Here is a 23,591-nt window from a genome sequence, read left to right as displayed (position 1 = left end):
CTGCGCGATATTGGAGAAAAACTGACATTGCAATATTAATTTTTTCTGCAATTTACATTGTGATATAAATATGATTTCACAGGGTTACTAATTGGAAAGATTTCATAATTTTTTTTAATTGATTGAAATGCTTTTTTTTCTGGAGTGCATCTGCATAAAATGTACAAAATTCTAAAATTATATATACAGAATAAAATAAATTAAGGCACAGATGAGACCAAAGATAAAAATTTAAATATAGCTGCAAACAGCAATAATCAGGGCCAAGCATCCCAACAGCCACATCATAAACAATGGCAACAAGCTACAGAGCAACGGGAAAATTCTACACATTTTTGGCAGGATGTTCTGAGCCAAATTTGGTGTAAATGGTAATGATACATGAATATGTTTGCAAAATATAAAAATGTTTTGACAAAAATCTTAATGGTTGACGCCCAAAATGGCTGACATGAGAAAATCCGACATCATTTGACTCATACATGCTCTGTCAGATGTAAAGAGACCAATTTTATGAGTTTTTGAGGAAGACTCGAGTTGACAATTCAATTTTTGAAATCTTCGAACCACTAGGGGGCAGTGCACCAAAATGCTGCAGATCATCTTAAACCATGGTTGTCATAACACACCAATGTCTCTCATATGTCTCTTGCATACATTTGCACCTAAATGTTTTCCACATATAATTTGTCTCTGGCATACATTTGCACCTAGATGTTCTACACGTACATGTCTCGTATATGAATCTGGCATACATGTGCACCTGCATGTTTTCTTCATATGTCTTCTTATTTATGTCTCTTGCATGCATGTTCACCTATATGTTTTCCACATATATGTCTCATGTATGTCACTGAAAACCATTTGCACCTATTTGTGTTCCACATATATTTCTCATGTATGTCTCATGTATGTTCTTTTGTGGATATTCACCTTTGGAATAAAAAAAAACTTTGTATATTTTGCTACCTATTTATTTGTAATATCTTTTCAATTTAATTTAAATATAAAGCTTTCTTTGGCAATTTGATTTTAGGGCATGTGGGATCCTGAACATGAAGCATGATAGCATACACTTAGCCTTGAATGCTTCTCTGATGTGCAGTTTAGCTTGTGTTTAGAACACTGGGATTTTGTGTTTTTAAGACCTAGGACTTCCTGCAGCATGTGCACCCTCTTAAGTTGCCAAGACTGCAAGTGTGGGTATCTGAACAGGCCCAATGTCTTTTATAAAAGCATGTAGATAATCATTGTCACAGTCAGTTTAATGGATTCATTCATGTGCAAAACACCGCAATGCTGCTCTAAGAAGCACAAATGTTCTGCCCCGGCTTTGTTTGTCAGCTCTTTTTGTTGAGAGACCAGAAAAAAAGCTGACAGTATTGTGTCTAAAATGTAAGTCACTCAATATTAGCTTCTTGGTTTTTTTGAACCGTTGTATAAAATCAATATCACATTAGCCGTAGCACTCACACACCGCTATTTGGAAAAACTACCCTCTTGCTTGAGTGAAATGACTTGACTATATCCTATCTTACTAATGTAAAAACCAAAAATCCATAGAGGGATAGTCTTCATCATGCAGTAGGAGTGTCAAAATGAATTGTTTTTGAGGGTGCACCGCAATGCAGACGCAGACAATTCAGTATCGGTTCAGTAAAAGATCCTAACTGGTTATTTTGTACTGACGGCATTTATCTTATATACACTATGTCATGGTGGAATACTATGGTGAGGGAGGCGAGCACGGGTAATTAAAACGCAGAAACTCTGCACAATTCACTGTGTGTGTTTGCTGGACAGGCATTCACTTAAACTGAAGATACAGCAGATTGCGCATTTTCAAAGAAATTTTGAAAATGCGCATAAAAACTCATGTGCATAACTGAGTAGGATAAATTATTTATTCAATAAGAAAAGATGCGCACAAACTACGATGGAAACACTTTTACCGCACAAACTCCAGCATGTGCATTAAAAAAGGTCATGTGATTGGTCATGTGAAAGAGATCATGTGATGATGAAAATGTGTGTGAATGGACAAACCATCAGGCTGAGCACATTAAGACACATCTGGAAAGTTGTTTTGGTCATTTTAAAAGGCCTTGCCATTTAGTATTAGTGTTATTATATTATTAATGACCTCCAGAATCAAGAGTATCTGTGTTCCGCGTCTGACACCTTCAAATACCACCACGCATTCACTGCGTGTCAGGATTTGCCTTCTGAGGCGCAAGTCATTTGTTAGATGAAGAAAAGATTGATGCAGCTTCTCCTACTGCAGCAAATTCTGTTTTTACTGTTGATATTTGGTGCCGGTTAATCAGGAAGTGACGATTTTGTTTGTTTTGACTCGTTGGATGGAAACGCAGGTTTATTCGCTCGTCTTTTATGCGATAATCCAGTTTTGCGCATAAAGTTCATTTGCAGTTTTGGATGGAAATATATCTACTGTTTAGAGCTGCACAATTTATCGTAAAAAGTTTGCGATCTCAATTCGTTCCCTTAGACCACAGGTGTCAAACTCAGTTCCAAAAGGGCCGCAGCTCTGCACAGTTTAGTTCCAACCCTAATTAAACACACCTGATCAAACTAATTGGGTCCTTCAGGCTTGTTTGAAACCTACAGGTAAGTGTGTTGGAGCAGGGTTGGAACTAATCTGTGCAGGGCTTCGGCCCTCCAGGGATTGAGTTTGACACCCCTGCCCTAGACAATCTCAATCCAGCATTTCTACGATTCTGTCAATTGTATTTTCAAGTTCAGGAGAGAAGCAATGGTGGCCGCACAAGTCTTCACATTGTTTTATATATGTTGTTCAGCAACGTGAATACCCCCAAATCGTGTTGAAAGAGTCATATGCTGTATTTATAAGATATAATTCACCCCTAAGATGTCATTTCTGTCTTCATATAATGATGTATTTGCGACCGCAAAATCACACGTGACCATCAGCTGTTACCACAGTGTCACCAACTCGGTCCCAGTCATTCCCCTCGCTGGCCAGCAGAGGCCGCCATCTCCGGACTTCTAGCATTACATCATCCACTTATACTGATCGTTCACACCTGATTCACATTCCAGTTAATGACCCACGTACCCTTTATAAGCCGCACTCAAACATTCACTCAGTGCGAAGTCTTGTTCAGCCCCGGCCAGCATTACTGAGCGTTATATCCTGCCTGATCTCCTGTGTATTACTCCAGCCCGTTTCTGACTCTGCTTTGCCCTCTGCCTGCCCACGACCCAAGCCTGATACACGGACTCTGATACTCGCTACCTGCCCACGACCCAAGCCTGATACACGGACTCTGAACCACGCCGCCTGCCTCTGACCCATGCCTGGTAAATCACTCTGTGTCTGTCTGCCGCCAGCCTTGAGACCTTTACTGCTACTGTTGATGTGTGTTTGCACCTTGGTGCATATTGAATGTTTGAGTTAGAGTGTGATTAATAAATACTGCATAATGGATCCCTCCGTGTCAGTCTCCACGTTACACACAGAGAGGGCGGGCGTGCACGCTGAATGAAGTCTACTTTAGTGAACAGAACCTGCATAAGCTGTGAATAACGGGTAATAAAGTGGTAAATTACATTCAGTTTGTGGCACAGAGTGATCGTTTGGGAGCCGCGCGGGAAGTGAACCGCTCTTAGCAGTGAAAATGAAACTGAAAGCACACACATTGTTGCCAGATGTAGCTGACTAATTCCTCCCCAAAAAGTATCCAAAACCTGCCAAAATGCAAAAATACTCACCTAGTCTTCTGTATTCACGAAAATCACGTCAGTAACAGATTTTAAGCAGAATATGACAGATTGTAAGCATATATCTCAAACACAATAATTCAACATCAGAATTATCATCAGCATTAATGACCAGGACAAATCTAAAGTCCACCATTCCAGGTCTATACAAAATTTAGCATTTTAACCAACAGTACAGCTAAGCCTATTGCTGTTTTACCACATGTTTGAGAATAACATCAATAATAGCCCACTCATATTAACCTTTATTTTATATCTACAGAATCGAGAGGATCTTTATTTTAGGCAAAAAAAAAAATCCCTATTCTTATTTTAGCCAGAATCGTGCAGCTATACTACTGTTCATATTTCTGTCCCTTCACAAAGCACTATCTGAACAGTTTCATTTAAAATTGAACATGCGAATGTGCACGTCTATTGTGCGACAATTTCAACTGTCGTGCACGCGGCGCGCAAATGATAGTTTAAAGTATCACACACCAGACGCGCACATTGGAATGATATTTAACATGAAACTAATCAGATGGCGCTCTGTGGCACGGCTGAAAAATAAACTGCATCCTGAGCCGTGGCCGGGTGCCACCGACTTGCAGTGTATCCTGATAGAAACCTATGTTTAGAATTCTAAAATTCATGGCGCTGCTTGGCACTGCGCGGCGTGTCACCGAGCGGCGCTTCTGGTGTGCGACCTGCTTGACAAGTCGCATGACAAGTCATAAACATCTAACAACTCGCCTGACAACGCTTAAAAAGCAAGTGGGATAATATTTACGTTTGTTCATTTACTTTAATTGGTCATGTGGTTCTGTGCATGACAGTGTGTGTGGCTGTGTGTCTGTGTGCGTGTGGTCACATGATGTGCAATTTCAGCAGACGGAGGGCTGTTCAGAAATGCTAGGTAAAACACGATGTGAATGTGGATCTTTCCTATCTATTTTCTATCCATTTTAATACTAAGACCTATTAGTGTAAATGGGGCCTAAGTTTATATTTTTCACGGCTCAGCATCGTGTTGTCTATTGACCATCGGCCAAATGGATAATGTAAATTATAAATTATATTTCAAGAATTCTTGTGCTGTGAGGTTAAATATCAAATTGTTTATGGAAAGCATCGTCAATGCACCGTGATGCACAGAGATATCGAATTGAACTGAATTGATGGCATGATAATCGTAACTGAACCACAAGACCAGTGTAGGTCACCTCTATCATGAGTGTAAATGCTTTTGTTTTTGTTTTCTCTTTTTTCCAATTATATGTAACATGAAATCAGCTCATTTTATGAATATTAATAATCAACAATAACGGTTTATTCTTAATTATTAATATTCCGGCTTAAGCTTCAGTCAGTTTGGTCAAACAAACATATGATTGTAAATGATCATGCTCGCGCGACCGAGCGGATTCCCAGATTATGAATATTAATTATCAACAATAACGAATTATTATTAATCATTAATATTCCGGATCAATTTATTGTCAATTTGACCAAACGAACACAAGCAGAGCCGCCGCTCTTCCGAGCGGACACTGTAATCTATTCATTTAGAAAAAGGGAATTTAATTGCTACTTCTTGTGAAGTAGATTAATCATTCAAAAGTTTTAAACAACTTATAATAGCTAGGCAGGGGAATCTGTATTTCAGTGACATTTTCTCGTGAGGCAAACAATACAATTCACTTGATTATAATGGAATTTATTGACTAGTCAGACGTAACGAACAAACAAACGCACAAACATACATTAAACACAAAACAAAGGTAAACCACGTGGAGATATCGGGTCTATAGAACGTGTAACAGCAAAGAGAAATAGTAAAGCTAGAAAATATAGATTTCAGATTAAAGAGTGACAAAACGTTCAGTTCCACACGCACCATTACGGACCACCAAGGTTATAAAAAAACACCTTTTTGATAAAAGGGGCACAGCTTAATCGCATAACTAAAATCACCTGGTCTTTCATGTCTGGCGGTCTCTCTTATGCGTCTCTCTTCCGTCGTGATGAAACTACTCTTGATGTCCTTTGATGCGTGGAGTTTGTAATGCAGTTCGGACGAACACGATCGCAAACTTTAAACTGAATTTACTTTGCCGGAAAATAAAGAAAGCGTGGCGGGAAAAAGTCCATGCGGCTTAGAAAGCCACGTGTGGCCCGAGGGCCACCGTCAATGATGTTTCTTTTTGGGAAGTTCTCTTTCTGCCCAGATGTTTGGGGGGAAGTGTGCTTATACCTGCGGGTCACGTGACAACCCGTACAGCATTCTGACCAATGATTTCAGGGGAAAGTTTGCGCGCGAACCCTTTCTTTGTCTCAAGGCTCCTCGTATGCAAATTTGAGCGTCCGCCTAAAGCATGCGGACAGGCATTTAATACAGGGCTTTAAAGAATAAAGCAATGCGAGTTATGGTCTCGATCTATGCATCATGTGTTGTAAAATGTCAGCAGAAACCCATCGGTACCAAACATGGGGGGGGGGTTGAAAGTACATTAACATAATTTTTCATATCCTTACAATATTTATGCTTTACAAAGGCCTAAATAGAACATGCATAGAGGTTATAAGAGAGGTTACACAGGTAAGAAAAGTCAGAAATGAGATACAAAGTTTACAAAACATAACACATTGGTTTTGTGCTGGTTCTGGATTTGATGAGTTCATTTTCTTTCTGTCGGAACAGCCTCGTGGGGGTGTATGTGTGTGTGTGAGTGTATTTGGGCAGGAATGTCTTTGAAGTTTTCCTGCTTATCTATCCAGGCCCCCTGAACAACTTAAGCTGTCACGAAAATCCAGACTTGTTGGAGCCAGGAGTCGTAAAACCGTTCTGTCGGACCGTGATAAAATCAATAAGAAATTTTATCTGTGGACTGTACGCTACAGTTAATGAGATAACTCGATCATCAAGTCAGCTCATGTATATGCTCAAAATAAGATTTTGCTGCGTGACGGAACTACTTATTTAAAGTCCCAATGAACCAGAGACTGGGATCGTTATTTTTTTTCCGTATTGTGATGCAGTTCCTTGAGAAACTGAATTTTAAATGAGCAAACCGTGCCTAAATGAGAAAAAAACGTTTTTCTACTGTGGGCTGAATGGATGTAGTAAAGTAGGCATTTAATTCAGACAGATTGGGAAAGGGGTTTGAACTCCTCCTCCACACTATTTCTGTTTGTTGTCAAATCTGACAGTTGAACCAGCGTGGTTGAGCATGTTTACCTCAAAATCACGTAATCTGAGAATAAATCTAAAAATAGTTTTCAGAAGTGCATTTTTAGATTTCAATTAAAGATTAGGAGGGCAAACATTTTTATTTTTTTTCTTAATGATATGCACAGATAAATTGTTCACCAACTGTAAATGTGAGCTAACAAAATAATATGGTTAGTTTAAAATGAGTTAAAACAACACAATTCTTCTGATATGTTTAGGGACAACTTTTTTTATATTTGCTTATTCGTTTTTCTTAGTCCCTTATGTATCAGAGTTTGCCACTGCAGATTAAACCGCCAACTTATCCAGCAAATGTTTTACGCAGCGGATACACTTTCATCCTCAACCCAGTACTGGGAAACATCCATACACTCTCACTTTCACACACACACTCATACACTACAGCCAGTTTAGTCTATCCAAATCACCTAGACCCCATGTCTTTGGACTGTGGGGAAAAGTGGAGCACCCTGAGGAAACCCACACCAACACGGGGAGAACATGCAAACTCCATACAGAAACATCCAACTCGTCCAGCTGTGACTCGAACCAGTGACCTTCTTGCTGTGAGGCGACAGTGCTAACCACTAAGCCACCGTGCCGCCATTTTATATTCAAATTAATTAAACTTGATTTGTGTCGGGTTAACATGAATGAATTGTGAGGAACATTGCATTTTTTACAGTGTAATCAAAACAACAATTGCGACATTATCCGAGACAAAAAAACATACTGAATGTATAATGAAACTGGATGGATATTGTAGGCTACATCTGACTGTAAAATGTAAAAAAAAAAAAAACGCACATTAAAATATCATAAAACAGATCGCTATCAAGTCAACCATTACTTTTCTAGATTTTAAATTGAATTAATATTGTGCAGTTCCTGCAATTTAGCACATTCTATTGTGCTGTTTATTCTGATAGAGAGAACTGATCTTTTAATCTGCCTGCACTAGTGGTGCTGCCTTAGAAGCTTTCTTCTAATGAAATTTATACATCAGAAATGTTCTCCTGAGAGAGAAAGAAATTGGGATGTGAAGGAGGGGCAGCAAGGCAGGGAAGAGGGAATGCTGAAGATATTGAGTAATTGAAAGAAAGAGAGAGCCAGAGCTGTAACAGAACTGCCTGGAGTCGTATGAGCATGACTTCGGGAACCGTGGATTCAGTCTTCATCACATCCCTTCATCAGAAAGATAAAAAGAAGGAAATAAAATGCTAGGAATGCATGAATACAGCAATAGCACAGGAAGAAGCAGCAAGGATCTTCGCAATTAAATGTGATGAAAAAAGGTGAACGTTGCGATGACAGCGGAAATGCAGTTCTTAGAACAATTAAGGCTTACAGTGTTTCTGAACTCAGATTTTGTTTACAAGGTGACTTTATTGATGCTTCTTTTACTCCTCACTTTTATGTGACTTCTTTAAAGATGATCTTTCGAGTACATCATTAGGGTTCATGGTGGGGGGTTCACCCCCTCATGGTTGTACTATCCTTTTTTATACGTTTGACCAACACTGATAGTAACGGCATTCATAATATTGATACGTTTCTGTGTCAAGTAAATTGATGTTCTTTTAAACTTTTATTCATCAAAGAATCATCAAAAACTGTTTTATGGTTCTTGCTAAAATATGTGTCGGCATACTAGAAAGATTTCTGAATGATAGTAATGACTTCTGAAAGCAGTGTCATCAGCTCTGCCATTGTGGGAATAAATGACTTTTACATTCCTAATCCTAATTCCTCAATGTCCTCTGTTTTACATAGAAATAAGATGCAGAGGAGGAGGTAATATTTTGAGCCCAAACACTGAATATGTATAGTCACTCTCAGAAAGATCCACAAGCTAAGGTACACATTTCTACCTTATGGTTCCATAATATATTGATGCATTAAAACTACATTTTAATATCTAAACAGAAAAATACTATAACTTTAGAATTTTTTAGGTGATAATAATAGGTAATTTTTATGTGTATTTTTTTATCAGTAAATCTAGTTCGGCTATCATCTGTAACCGTGTGTTCACATGGCCACCGATGAGAGCGTCAAAGTTGCCAAAAGTCTATATTCGAAAAGTTTTGACGAGTACAGCACAGTGCGTTTTTATTGCTATGATTGTCAAGGAGAGTTGAAATCATGTCAACTTTATGGTAATGTGCTAAGACATGGTTTGGCGACAAACTCTCGGAAATGTACAAATTGATCTTTTGAGAGGGTACCAGAGTATGCAGTCCAATAAACTTTTCGATTACATTAGTTCCCAAGCAAAAAAACAAAGCACTGAGGTCGATTTGCTTTATGGGTTTCTCAGTTTTTAATGTACGAAACATTTATGTTAACGTAAAGACCAAGGCTATGAAATGTCTTCTTATAAACAGCATGTTGAAACTCAACTAGACTCTATTCATTAACACAAAAGTCTCAGTACACAAGCAGCTTTTAACCACTTAAACTCCAGTGTAATTTTGGGATTTCCGCCTGGATTTTGCCTACCCAAATTTAAAAGCTTCCCAAATCCACATGCAGAGTTGTAAATGCAAAAATTTGGTGTCATTTTAAAGAAAACAATTTGAATTTTCATAAAACACTATTGTTTGAGACCCACTTTAAACCGCAAATCTATAGGGCAGCAAAGATTTTTTTTAAATAAATCAGATATCAAACTTGGCATTTTTTTTTTAAATAGAAAGAGTGTTCACTAGCAGCGCTTGGGCTGGCTGACTGAAAATTAAAAATCCATGTGCATAAACTCTATTGGATAGTTTGATGCCAGGCTGTATCTCTGCAAAGCTTTGACGTGTTAACATCAAACTTTGTGTGTCAATTGTCACTGCACACTGACCACACCGCATTAGGTACAGTGAGCCAATATTATGGTCAGTTGACCATATACATGGTGACTGTGGATTTCAATTAGCCAGGCCAGGCATTTACTTGGTGTTTAAGATCTGCCTTGTTAAAAATCAACAATAAACACTGCCTAATTGAGACACTAAAAGTATGTTACCCAAGGGACAAGAAGCGCTGCATTAATTGCATTGTGCTGACGGGAGACTTTAAAATATTTTAACATAGTATTTTCTATTGATGTACATAGTATGGTAGTGCTCAGTTGTTGGCCCCTCATATCACTTCAATTTAATTGTCTTTTAATTTTATTTTATCATTGAACATTTAAATGAATGCTTAGATCTTTTAAAGTTTTTTTAATTACCTCATTTACTCTCTTTTATGGGGTTTTTAAACTTTTATAAGTTTCTCTCCTGTTGTTGATTCGTATTCAACAAATAAAGAAACTCAAAAAAAAAAAAAGGTTTTGAACAAGTAAAGAGAGAGTAATTGATGATAGAATTAATATTTTTGGGTGAATTATCTGTTTAAGTGCTACTATTCTGCCTTGGTGAAGATAAAAGACTTTAAAAAAATATTAAAGATATCATTTAATAAAACACTAAATTATAGCTGAATAAAAAGAGTTCACCTCAATTGAATGACATACCATAAGCCTCAAACACCTTTGTTTCTTCATTTTCGTGTTTAATCTAGTGGATGTGAAATTCTGGTAAGAAACAGGTCTGAACAAACGGACCATTAAAAATATACAACTTATATTAAACTTACTATGTATGTGGGATTTTTATTTTGAAAATGGGATAGACAGAGAGACTAAAGCCTGCCATGCCACATCTTTACATTAGCTGTGTCTCATTTCAGAGGCTGCTTTTTCAAAATTATTTAAAAACTTACTTTAAGCAATCTGAATCTGACGACTGGACTTATATTTCCTTTGATCCATACATGTACTCACAAAATGTGAACTGTCTATAAAATCACTTTTTAGTAAGACATGTCATACCACTTAAGTTTTTTTTAACGTGTTTAGATATCCAAGTAAAACCAGAACCTAAAGTTCTTTGACAAACTTTGATCTTGGCTTGAGAAAGTTGATGTTGGGCAGTTAGCAGTAAGCACAGCGGTTGCTAAGTGGTTGCTAGGCAGTTGCTGAAATGTTTATGGCATTGCTTGGTGGTTGCTAAGTAGTTGCTAAATGGCAATGATTGTGTACATGTTTGATCAAATGCTAATACTAAGTAGGCATTTTTAGCAAATGTTATTGTACTTAGATGATTATTAATAGCATGTAGCTAATCGTTATTAGCACTTGGATTATCATTGTTAACATGCATAATACACAGGTTGTCCCATTCTGATAGCATGAGTCAAACAAGCCAATACCCAGGTCTCTACAATGTTCTGATGTAGAGATATTGCATCAATATAAATCAGATATAAATCAACCCTGATGTTTCTGACAGTCAAAAACTGGACTTGGATATTGTGTAAAAATGGCTTGCCATATTTATTGTAAACATAATGCTTAAGTGTGAAAGTGATGCATGCAAAAATGGCTTGTAATATCAGTAAAAATATGAAGTTTAAGTCAAAAATGGCTTGCCATATATTGAGAAAAATAATGCTTAAACATTTATATTGAAAAACTTTAAGTCTGATAAACCTGAAAAAATCTAATGCAGAACACAGCTTTTGGCCAAATTTGGGGCTCGTATATATATTTTTATATGCCCGGATTATTAAATATTTAATATTCAACATTTTTTAATTCAAGTCTAAGGCACATTTTGACCAAATTTTGGCCTTGTAGCATGAACGGCCTAGTAGGAGATACTGTACGTTTGTTTTCGAGGACAGATTAGTATAACAGTTTCTTAACCAGTATTATAAACCTAATTCATACATTTAAACCAGAGTTTTCCTTTAAAAACGTCCTGCTGTTATCAGTGAGCCATGAATCTTCGAGGCCGCTGAGAATCCACCGGTTGTATCCTTTATTATCTGGAAAACGAAGGATGCATTTTGAGGCTGCATTTGAAGGAGCCTTCGGATTTTTTTAAAATGAGACCGCCTTCGTAGCTCCATGATGACAGAGCGCCCTTCAAATGCATCCTTTGAAAGATGCAGCCTCTGAAATGCAACATTATTACCTTGCCTGGCTAACATCTATTGTTTTCCATACGTTGCAAAGCGATGCGAACATACAGTGAATGGCATAAACTCATAGTAAACATTGTTTAGAATGTGAAAAGTCATGGCACTTCTCCTGTTAACTTTTGTAAAAATTTGATATTGACCAGTGTGGTGCATATAATGTCATGCATTCCTTAGTAAATTTATTATAAAAATATACAATGAGGCACTTTCAACATTACTTTGTTTGCTTGAACAGCTTAATCAACAAAACTGGCTTAACCAGAGATGCAAGTTAAGGTCAGTTTAACTATTTCTTCAACAAATGACAGAAAATACCAAATTCCCTTTTAATCCTTAAAAACCAAACCTAAACAGAGACTAACAGAGAATGTGGCATGAAGTGACAGATGATGGATGTGATATCAATGTCAAATAATGCATAATGCTCAGTCTGCTGTTGTCTTTAGTCTTATCTCCCAAAGTACTATTGATAAAGTTCTCACGATGTGCTGCACGACTAAACAATCAATTATGTTCCATCAATGTATTGATACAGGGTCAAAGGTTAGTCTCAATATCCCGTAAGCCACTAGATATTTTGGCTAGTCACTTTCATTCGCCGTGATCCATATGAGGGGGTTTCACCGACACTGTCTGCTGGTTGTTTCATTATGTCAATAGAGCCTCTTCATCTTCATTCTGTGCTCGGATGAATATGTGCATCCATTCATGTTCATAGGCTGGTGAATAGACCATTGGTTGAATGCATTTTGTAGAGACTGTCTTGTCTGGGAGAAAATTGAATGGTTTCGCTCCAGTCTGTTTAGACATAGTACCTAACGTTCTTTAGTAAGGTGCTTTTGTTAATGTCATCCTCTGCATTAAACACAGGTATGCAGGGAATGGTGAGCAGAAAGTGACGATTGTGTTTTCATTTCAACCAGTTTTTTTCTAGAAGAGACAGTCCAAGTGGAGAGATATTTGGCAGATGTCAAGGTGGTATTGGCAGTGGTCATTGCAGGTGTTATTCTGGGGTTGATTTTAATCTCACAGGACCCTTGAGGGAGGACTGAGAGCTTGGAATGTCTAGAGTCGTAACCCCCATCTTTTTCAGTGACGATTCATCCGTAACAGAGATGGAGCGAGTGAAGCTGGGTCGAATTGCAGGATCAGAGCCTGAAAAAAGACGAGACAATCAGTTTTTGTCACAAACACGTGCTTGATTTAGTGTAACGTTACATGAGTTAAATGATGTTTGATGAGTCATGATGACTTGAAAATTAATAATGAAGTAGCATCTTATAGCAGTGGTCAGGAACCTTTTTTCAGCAAAGAGCCATTCCTGATTTTTTTGGCAAATGCATTTTTTTAAAGAGCCATTGGGGTGTGTATGCTGAGCAAGTCGTCAAATGTTGTTTGAATTTACATGCGCAAGGTTACCATAGCAACATAAGTTGTTTGCCCTTTAAATTGGTGTCCTGATTCAAGATAATCTACAGCACCACACACGCGCTTTGGTCGAAACGCCCTTTAATTGTTAATTATTTAACAATTGTTAATTAATTATAGTTCTTATTCATTTTGCTGTAAAAATAAATAAATAAAATAAAATACAATGCAAATTGTTCTTGTATTTTCAATAGGACACTGAAAGATTAAAATTCTTAAACTGTATGTTATTAGGGCGACACCTGGAGAGCCATGTATTTTTGGTCAAAGAGCCACATGCGGCTCAGGAGCCATAGATTCTCTAGATTCTCTACCAGCTTGACCAGCCTAGCCAGGCTGGGAGCCCAGCCAAAACCAGCTATGTCCAGCTTAAACCAGGATTGTCAAGCTGGTTTTAGATGGTTTTAGCTGGTCCCTCTCCAGCCTGACCAGCTAAGACCAGGCTGGAAATGACTGGAAACCAGCCTGGAAGTGGCCAAAACCCCTTTAAAACCAGGCTGGTCGATCAGCTAAAACCAGCCAGCCATCCTAGGCTGGTTTAAGCTGGATTTTTTAGCAGGGCAAACATTAGGCATGCATATAGATTGTGCCTACTATGCTGCTGACAAATTTTACCTCACATTCATTGTTCTCAGTCTCTTACTTACAGTGGGTACGGAAAGTATTCAGACCCCCTTAAATGTTTCACTTTTTGGTATATTGCAGCCATTTGCTAAAATAATTTCAATTCATTATTTCCTCATTACTGTACACACCACATTCCATATTGACAAAAATACAGAATTCTTGACTTTTTTCTGCAGATTTATTAAAAAAGAAAAACTGAAATATTACATGGTCCTAAATACTCAGATTCTTTGCTGTAACATTCATATATTTAACTGAGGATTTGTACGTTTCTTTTGATCATCCTTGAGATGGTTCTACACCTTCATTTGAGTCCAGCTGTGTTAGATTATATTGATTGGACTTGATTAGGAAAGCCACACACCTGTCAATATAAGACCTTACAGTTCACAATGCATGTTAGAGCAAATGAGAATCAAGAGGTCAAAGGAACTGCCTGAAGATGACTGTTGACTGTTCTTGAATGGCCCAGTCAGAGCCCTGACTTAAACCCAATTGAGTATCTCTGGAAAGACCTTAAATAGCAAACGTTTACAATCCAACCTGACAGAACTGGAGAGGATCTGCAAAAAGATCCTCAATTCCATGTGTGAAAAACATGTTGCATCTTTTCCAAAAAGACTTATTTTTGGTGTATTGCTGCATTAGATCAAAAGGGTGCTTCTACTAAATACTGATCTTTCTGTCAATATGCGTGTACATTGAGAAAAAAATTATCTTAAATGATTTTAGGAAATGGCTGCAATATAATGTAAAAATATAAAGTGAAAAAAGGGGATCTGAAACCCTTTTCGTACTCACGGTACATGCAAAAGTGAAGTATATATTGGGCTTTAGTCTTTACAGTGGCAGCACACACAGTATAAAGGTTCTTGAAGAGATTTTTTCCACAACCAAGTGTGCCTCAAGTCTTAAAAAGTGCAGCCTAAATAATTAGAGCGTCCCCTGGTGGCTGGCTGCAGTATATTTAAAAAACTTTGCCTTTCTCTGTGTTAGCAAATTGGAAGCAACTCAAACAAACAAGCAAAAAAAAAAATAAATAAATAAATCTAATATCACTTTTAATTAAATTATTCCAAATATATATATATATATATATATATATATATATATATATATATATATATATATATATATATATATATATATATATATTTTTTTTTTTTTTTTTTTTTGCAGTCTGCTCCGAACATTCAAAGCTGTTTAATAGTATTTTATTTGCTGATTTTTTACATTTTTAATTTTATTTATCAATTTGTTTTGGGAAATTCATTTTATCAGCTAATTAGTTGGTATATTATTTTATGGTTTGTAATACCTCTCCAAAAAAACAAAACAAATCCTTAAAAAGCAATCCATGTACTGTATTTGTAGCTATTTGCTTGCTTTTTCTCTGGCATGTTACCTGGGCTGGCAATGTCACTCTTGAGTTTGCAGTTGGTCTCCTCCTGTTGTTTTCTCTCAAACTCTCTCACCTGCTCGAGAGTCATTCCTGCACGCACAAATATTTGTTACGCATTTAACTGTGTATTTGCATAGAATTAAGACAGATGACGGCCTCTCTTCTGTATACTGATCAAAGCTTGTGGTTAATTATGGTAATGAAGCATTGCAGAACGTCTCATTTACCATGCCACTCGTCAATCCATGCCACCGCCTGTCTGTGTCCCACCAACAGAATGTCACGAATGTTCTATGATGAATCACAACATGGTGGGATATGACACAATGATGGGATTGCGTGACTAAAGAGCATGATGCAATGTGCGTGAGAGGATGTAGTGGTGGTCAATACCCTGTGAACAAAGTCTTCTGTTCTTCCCTGGAAGCCGTAAACCTCAAAGCTGCAGGTCACTCTCTTGTAGGAGCACATGATGGGTTTGGTGTCGTTCCTCCAGCCATCCACTAGGGGTCCCCGGCCTGTTTTCTCCGACACCCAGTCGCTCAGATCCTGTTTGTTTTAAGTAGATACACATTACCTGCTGAGTGAGCAGATCATTGCTTGTTCTTGTGTGTCTGCGTGTGTGTGTGTTGCATGCTGTGCGTGATTCACTGTGCAGGGGTGACATTACATTTCACAGCTGATGCCATTTTTAACGCACTAGAGGAACAAATCGCAGGCTTTTTGTTGCGAGACCTGTGCTAGATATGTTTGATACATGGTTATCTAATGTGGAATTAACATGCATTATAGCTAGCATGGAAAGTAGTATTAAAAGCATTACATTTTTATTTTTATTTTTAGCTGTGGTTAGTAGATTTTCAGTTGTCTAATAATTAAAAATTCTAACAGTCATGTTTTTGAGCTGATTGAACCGATATTCAGGTAATTGCAGTAAAATCTACAAGTGAATTGCTACATGAACTAATTTTATATGAGCATATATAAAAATACATGTTTTATGTTTCCAAAATATATTGGAAACATGATGATGATGATGATGATAATAATAATAATAATAATAATAATAATAATAATAATAATAATAATAATAATAATAATAAATAATAATTTCATTAATTCATTTTCTTGTCGGTTTAGTCCTTTTATTAATCCGGGGTCGCCACAGCGGAATGAACCGCCAACTTATCCAGCAAGTTTTTACGCAGCGGATGCCCTTCCAGCAGCAACCCATCTCTGGGAAACATTCACACACACATTCACACACACACACACTCATACACTACAGACAATTTAGCCTACCCAATTCACCTGTACAGCATGTCTTTGGACTGTGGGGGAAATCGGAGCACCCGGAGGAAACCTACGCGAATGCAGGGAGAACATGCAAACTCCACACAGAAACACCAACTGAGCCGAGGCTCGACCCAGCGACCTTCTTGCTGTGAGGCGACAGCACTACCTACTGCGCCACTGCTTCGCCACTATAATAATAATAATAATAATAATAATAATAATAATAATAATAATAATAATAATAATAATAATTATTATTATTATTATTAAAAAATAATAATTTTTTCTTTTTTTTTCTTGTAAATGCAGACATTTTTTGGATTCCACTTGTTTTTTGTTAATTTCTTTCTCAAATGTTTTTCTCAACTATTTTAATGGTTAGATTAGGGGTTGGGATAAAGATATGAAGCATCACATTTTAAGCAATGCATGAATGAAGAAAGGACAGTTTACAGATTTTTTTTTATTTTCGCCAACACCAGTCATGAATTTATATGTGTGAGGTTACAATAGAATCATTAAAAGTTCTTTGCTCTTTATAGGTTGTTTTCACATGACGTCATCGATGACACACAAAATTTAGATGGAGGGCAGGAAGTGATTCTTCCACATAGGAATCGTTATCAGAACATCAAAATGCTTCTGTTTTATGCTGTTTATAATTGTTTAAATCGGCCAAAATAAGAAACTATGTACAGCTTTTATAGACTTCCGAAGGTTTTGGCTCATAAATGGGGGAAAGATCAAGAAATTGGCTGAAAAACGGAAGAAAAGGCAGCATGTAATAAACATTTCTTCAGTACATCCACGTGTACAAACTTAAAATCAGATACAAACACCAGCACACTTATACAAAATCCAGGAGAATACAAATAACATACCCTGCCATGTAATCGTTGCAATGAAATCTCCATCTTGAGATTTAGAGAATCTAAATCTATGTAGTAATCAAAACAACATGTATAATTATAAAATATAACTTATTACCTTTTATAATTATATGTATACAGTTTTAAAACTTTTATTTTAAAATTACTTTAACTTTTAAAAAATGGAAGAAAAAGAAGTTTGTTTCTTTAAAAAGTAAGAATAAAAGAGATTTGGACCTTTTTTTAAAGCATTGCTTTTTCATATTAGAGTACTTTGCATTCATTAAACTGAAGCTTTCTACTTTAACTGTCAATACTGTGGAGTAACAGTTTTTAAACATGTTTATCTTCAATGTAAAAAATTTATACTCATAAATTCTTACTTTCACATAAAATATGTATATAATTATGTTTTATAAAATTATTAGGCCATATGTTATTCTATTATCTATGAAGATTGTGAGTTATTTTAAAAAGTGGATTCAACTAAGGCCAGCGTTAACTCCTATTAAGCTGTAAAACCTTAATGTTTTTATTTTTTATTTTTATCAAATACTATATTTCTAGGCAACTATTAACAATGATTGTCCTAAATTGGACTATCAGACTGTCAGTCTTGAAAACTTTGTTATATAATATAATATAATATAATATAATATAATATAATATAATATAATATAATATAATATAATATAATATAATATAATATAATATAATATAATATTCTGAATGACTTATTTTGCATGCTTATATTTTTGCCATTTTTTCTTTTATGGCAAAATCTCTTAATGAGTAAAAATCACATTTTGTAACGTTCCTGCTGTAAATATAAAACTTAAAATGCTTTGATAGTGATGCACACTGCTAAGCACTTATACAACTTAGAGGCAATTGTTCTCAGTATTTAGATTTTTTTTAACCCTTTGAATCCTGATTTTAAATCTAAATGTTATATCCTAACAAACAGTACATCAATGGAGAGCTTATTTATTCTGCTTTTAAATGATGTATAAATCTTATTTTCACTAATGACATGTTTTGTGGTCACAAATCATGTAATTTAATATAATGCATAATTTGAATAACTTTAATTTACCCATTTGCCTTTGGTCTCATGGACTGATACCTGTATAATTGCTTTGTCTTTTGTCAACACGTCTGTTCTTGTCTTTGGTGTGTCTCTTCTTTTTTCTTTTCTTTTTTTTCCCTTCTCCTCACCGACAAACTAATCCTTTTGGATTTGTCTTATTCCTAACTCTGCACATGACAGCTATGGATTTGTGGTTGCGCATGAGCGAATCTGAGAGTGTAACATGGAAACATGCTTTGCTGCTATGTATTATTTGTCCACTAAAACAGTAGCAGATGAACTGTATCTCTTAGTAGCGCGCGCTGAGGAATGTGGTTTTATGTAAGACTTGTCTTGTGGTTTTGCTTCTGCACTCATTTGCTCTTATACGTCTCTGCACGTCTCTGTTGTGTCATTTAAATGCTAGCTTTGAAGGGGTTTGCACTGCTGTGAGGCTGCAGAGACCTGGAGACCACAAGACAGTTATTTCTCAGTCAAAGCTGTTCACTATTCAGAACGGAACTGAGAAGTGAATTAAATGTGAAGAAGCTGAAAGAGTTGTTATTAATAATAACATCCGTCAGTGTTAATTACCTATAAACACTGTCAAACCCCCAACATATGGGCTATTTGTATAAATATTACATTGCTAAAGAGATAGTTCACCAAGAAATGAAATTTCTGTCATCATTTTTCTAAAGTGCTAAACCTGTTTAAGTTATTTCTTCAAGTTATATTTTATTTGTGTTTTAAGGAATGTTGAAAAAAGGAAGCCTTTGACATCCACAAAATATGCAAGTCAGTGGCTTCCTGTTTCCTCTTTCCTGTCTTAAAAAGATATCCTCTTTTTTTATTTTGTTTTGGAATCATTAGAGTCGGTAAATGATCTGGTTCATTTTCATTTTGGTTGCTGGGTGAGCTGTCATTTTTACAGTGTCTTAAATGCTATTTAAAGTATTAAATATTTGGTTTTATACTGTATTATACAACCCAGGTTCATTATTGATATGTATCTCTGTATACATTTTTAGACAGTGCGAAATATGTCCCAGAAGGTACTTTTTTTTTATTTTACTTTTGTTGTCGGGAAGCCACCAGAGGGTGCTGTGTATGCTTTTTCAGATCTCAAACTTCTCTTGCAGGTGCAATTCGCATCTGCTGTTCTTGTGTATATCCATCAGAGGCCGCTACTGACTGAATGACTAAATGACTGACTGACTGACAGATCCCGCCAATCCTCTTCCCTAAACCCAACCCATTGTGTTTCCAAAAGCACAGATTGACCCACCCACCACCTTCCCTAAACCCAACCGACAGTGTTTTCAAAGCAATCCAGACAAAGAAAAGCCCGCCTGATTTTTACCACATTTTCAGCACGTTCTCTGGCTGCATAATTTGTGCTGTCCAGGAATAATAATTAAAATAATGCATTTTATTTAAAGGCGCCTTTCATGAATATATACAGTGGTGTGTTTTCAAAATAAGTTGGCATTATAAAGTGTCACGGTCAAAGACCATTTAACTCAATAGCGTGCTCTAAATTACACTTCTAAATGAATAAAAATTTTATCAAACAACACTGTTAGACATTTTATTGTATTTTTTGTGGTAACTTACTGGCAGCAATCATAGTACCACCCCTTTAGTAATTTGCCTGTAAATTTGTTTTACAGTAGCAGGGCCCTACCTCAATTAAATTTTACAATAAATCTTACCACAACTTCCTTTTATGGTAAAATGCCCCTTTCCACATTTGAATTTTAAAGTATTAAATTATTACAGTACTTTTACTATATTTTATTTAAATTTAACACTAGCTGTACCTTTATTTTTAGTATTTACGATTGAATGCAATAAATTCCAAACAAGTGGCGAGATCATGGACAGCAGTGTTTTATTATCCATTGTTATTATCTCCATTTTAAATGGTTTACAAAAGTAACTTTTATTCATTTTGTTTATTATTCATTTTATTTTATATGCGTTTTGTGATACAAAATTGACAATTTTTCATTGGCTGTATCGTTTGTCTTCATCTACAGTATTACGGTACTTCACTACTTTGATTACAATACCACAAATTCTTAATATGCAATAAGTTACTGTAAACATTTCAAAATTACCCACAAGGCAGTGCATATTACAGTGGTGAACTGTAAAGAATGTTTGTGGTATTTTACTGGCTGTTTTTGCTGTATATAACTGTAAAATTGCAGTAAAGTCTAACAATGAAATTAAAGCAACTCCAGTGTAAAGAGATTTTAGAATAATTATTTACAGAATAGTTCTGCATTTTTTCATCTGATTAAAAGAGATAAATCATTGTTCTATTAATTTCTGCAGATTTTATTACCCTGACAATATGTTTTAAATAATATAATATAATATAATATAATATAATATAATATAATATAATATAATATAATATAATAAAGAATATTTGGCGGATTCTTTAAGTCAACAAGTTTGAAATACCCTTCTGAATGGTAAAGTCAAGTATATTTTGATATTTATTTTAATGACAGCTTTGAATCTGTTTAGTCTGATGAGCTTTCAAAAAAGTAGCCTACAAATCATAAAATAAATAGGCATAATTAGCCAAAATTAATGATTGATGTATGTTTTGACTAAACTTGTGTTGGACTAATGAAACCCCTCTTATGTAGATTGCAGTTCCATACATTCCTCTTCCTGTCATCCTGATTCAAATCCTAATTTAGCATCCTGCGGCGTGTGGCCAATTCAAATCACATTGCAACTCATGAATTGAAAATGAACTGACTTAAACTAAAAGTTGCTGAAAGCTGATTTTGTTTTGCTATGTACTTATGCATATATGAATGTATATCTACCTCTGACTTCTTGTAATTTTTTTCAGGGATTGGGTCACTTAAAATATCCAAAAAGCAGACGTTGTCCATTGGAGTGGGGTCATCGCCGAACACCTGCACAAGAGACATCAGACAGTGTGGTCAGACAAATCGAACAATAGTCATTTCTAAGGATGTACTCTGTGGAGGTCACAGTTCCCATCTACAAGAAACGTGAGTGGTGTGGCTACCACACACAAAATTAGTGACAAATAGCAAAACATAATATTCAGTGATTCTTTCTTTCTTGCATGCAATGTGATGGAGTTTTATTAGAAGTACCGACTTTGAAACTTGTACAAAATAATGTACCAGAATTTTCCACATCTTTAACACTGCTGATTGGCCATAGTGTTTAGACACTCAACAGATATGTCTGCCATCGGCTACAATTGTTATCGATTTATGCTTTTCACCTGTCTTGGATATCCAACAATCCTGTGTTCCATTTCTGACAGTTGAGCTAAACAGTAAACGATACATTTTGAAGCTCTCTTTCGATGTCATTTAAAAAAAATAAATAAATGTACATATTTGATCAACATTTTCCACTTTTAATGGCACTTCTAGTGAAAAGTTAGTACTGTAGTAAGCAGCTTTTCCCTTAGTTTTCACCAAAGTTATCTGCATTTAGTTGTTAAGCTAAATTGTTATGCTGACTCAGAAGTGTCTTAAATCAGTTTTACAAGATACATTCACGCACAAACACTTCCTAGAGAGATACTGCCTGATACATTGATACATGGACACTGAAGCATTTGAGAGCTGCATCTATCAACTGATCGGTCAGTGGATAGCTCATATATATTTGCTCACAAGAAGATCCTCTGATATACGTAGTTTTCAAACACTCTTGTAAATGTAATCTCATTTATCATTGTAGCCAATCACTGCAATATCTGTTGAGCATGCGAGCACAGTGGACAATCTGCAGTGTTAAACCCTTTAACACATAAGTTTTAAATACTCACGCTGACCCCTTACACGAGTTTTTTTTTTTTATGTGACCAATTTAGAAAATGTCACTGGAAAGTATCAATGGTTGTTCGTCCTTGACAATGCTTGATATACCTCCTAATTTTATTGTGGCATTTCTGATATCTTTATTTTCAATTAAATGTTTGATTTTTTTTCAAAAATGGGTATTTCATTGTTTAATAATGATCGTATAATTTGAAGGGTGATGGGTGCTGTCATGATAGTCTGCAATGCAGTAGAGAGAATAGTGCTGGTGGATTGAGTGTGTTTCTCTGGCTTAGTGCAAGCCATAGCGGGATTTGAATTTAGCAGCTGATCATGTGACACAGATATATATGTATAACTAACACCGGTGTGATTGTATGCTCTATGGACTAGCCAAGATTGATCACACCAGTGTGACCATATGGCTCAAAGGGTTAAAATGTCAACAGTGCTAAAATGTTAGCAGAAAACAGACATTTTAAAACACAGGCAGTAGTGTTTGAAAACCCACTCAACAGCACACATATATTAGAAGGAAACTAAACTAACATTTTAAATATTTCAAAATTATAGAACTGAATTATATTGCAGTCAGTAGTTTGGACTACAGGATGTTTATTGTCAGTATGTTGCAGATGCTTTTAGTTTTTAATCTGCTAATGAAAGAACAAGTGTGTTGTGAATATATCAGAACAGAATCGCGTTCAGTCTCTTGTATAGCAGAGGGTTCTGAGTTCTTTTTTTAATATATTTATTGTTTTCATGATGTCATTGGTTAGCTATATTGGATGCACAGAATGTAAATAGTGCCACAGAACCAAACAAGATCACCAAATTTGTTTAAATACTTCTGCTAAAAATGATCACTTATTGGCTATTTTGACTTTACGAATAGGCCAGTCAGTTAAAAAATCAAAGTGTGTGTATATATATTGCCTTACAGCAAGAACGATGCTGGTTTAAGTCCTGGCTGGGCTAGTTTCCCCACATTCCAAGGACATTTGGTATAGGTGAAATGATTAAACTAAATTATCCCTTGTGTATGAGTGTGTGTGTGTGTGTATGAGTGTGT

At 35.9% G+C, this 23,591-nt stretch overlaps 2 protein-coding genes across 9 annotated transcripts in view; one reads left to right on the top strand and one right to left on the bottom strand.

The window, feature by feature from the left end:
- The window catches only part of grin2db (glutamate receptor, ionotropic, N-methyl D-aspartate 2D, b), a 297,610-nt gene that overhangs the window by 9,539 nt on the left and 264,480 nt on the right, over positions 1 to 23,591 (top strand). For all 3 annotated transcript variants that reach the window (XM_073925936.1, XM_073925938.1, XM_073925935.1), the window contains one exon: positions 21,565 to 21,730. The gene's annotated coding sequence lies outside the window, so the exon portion shown is untranslated. The remainder of the gene's footprint in view (positions 1 to 21,564; positions 21,731 to 23,591) is intronic.
- Positions 12,150 to 23,591, bottom strand: part of pitpnc1b (phosphatidylinositol transfer protein cytoplasmic 1b) — a 26,482-nt gene continuing 15,040 nt past the window's right edge. For 5 of the 6 annotated variants that reach the window (XM_073924914.1, XM_005157890.6, XM_073924916.1 and 2 more), the window contains 5 exons: positions 21,539 to 21,631; positions 15,846 to 16,001; positions 15,680 to 15,743; positions 15,456 to 15,542; positions 12,155 to 13,150 (listed from right to left, as the gene is read on the bottom strand). In XM_073924914.1, the coding sequence (XP_073781015.1) occupies positions 12,999 to 13,150; positions 15,456 to 15,542; positions 15,680 to 15,743; positions 15,846 to 16,001; positions 21,539 to 21,607 (528 nt within the window). In that variant the 5' untranslated portion in view covers positions 21,608 to 21,631 and the 3' untranslated portion in view covers positions 12,155 to 12,998. 6 annotated transcript variants of the gene reach the window in all.

This window comes from Danio rerio, chromosome 16 (genome assembly GCF_049306965.1).
Source record: "Danio rerio strain Tuebingen ecotype United States chromosome 16, GRCz12tu, whole genome shotgun sequence".
In the NCBI taxonomy this organism is placed as follows: Eukaryota; Metazoa; Chordata; class Actinopteri; order Cypriniformes; family Danionidae; genus Danio; species Danio rerio.
Note: the sequence above shows the minus strand (reverse complement) of the source record. Positions and strands in the feature narration are given on the sequence as shown.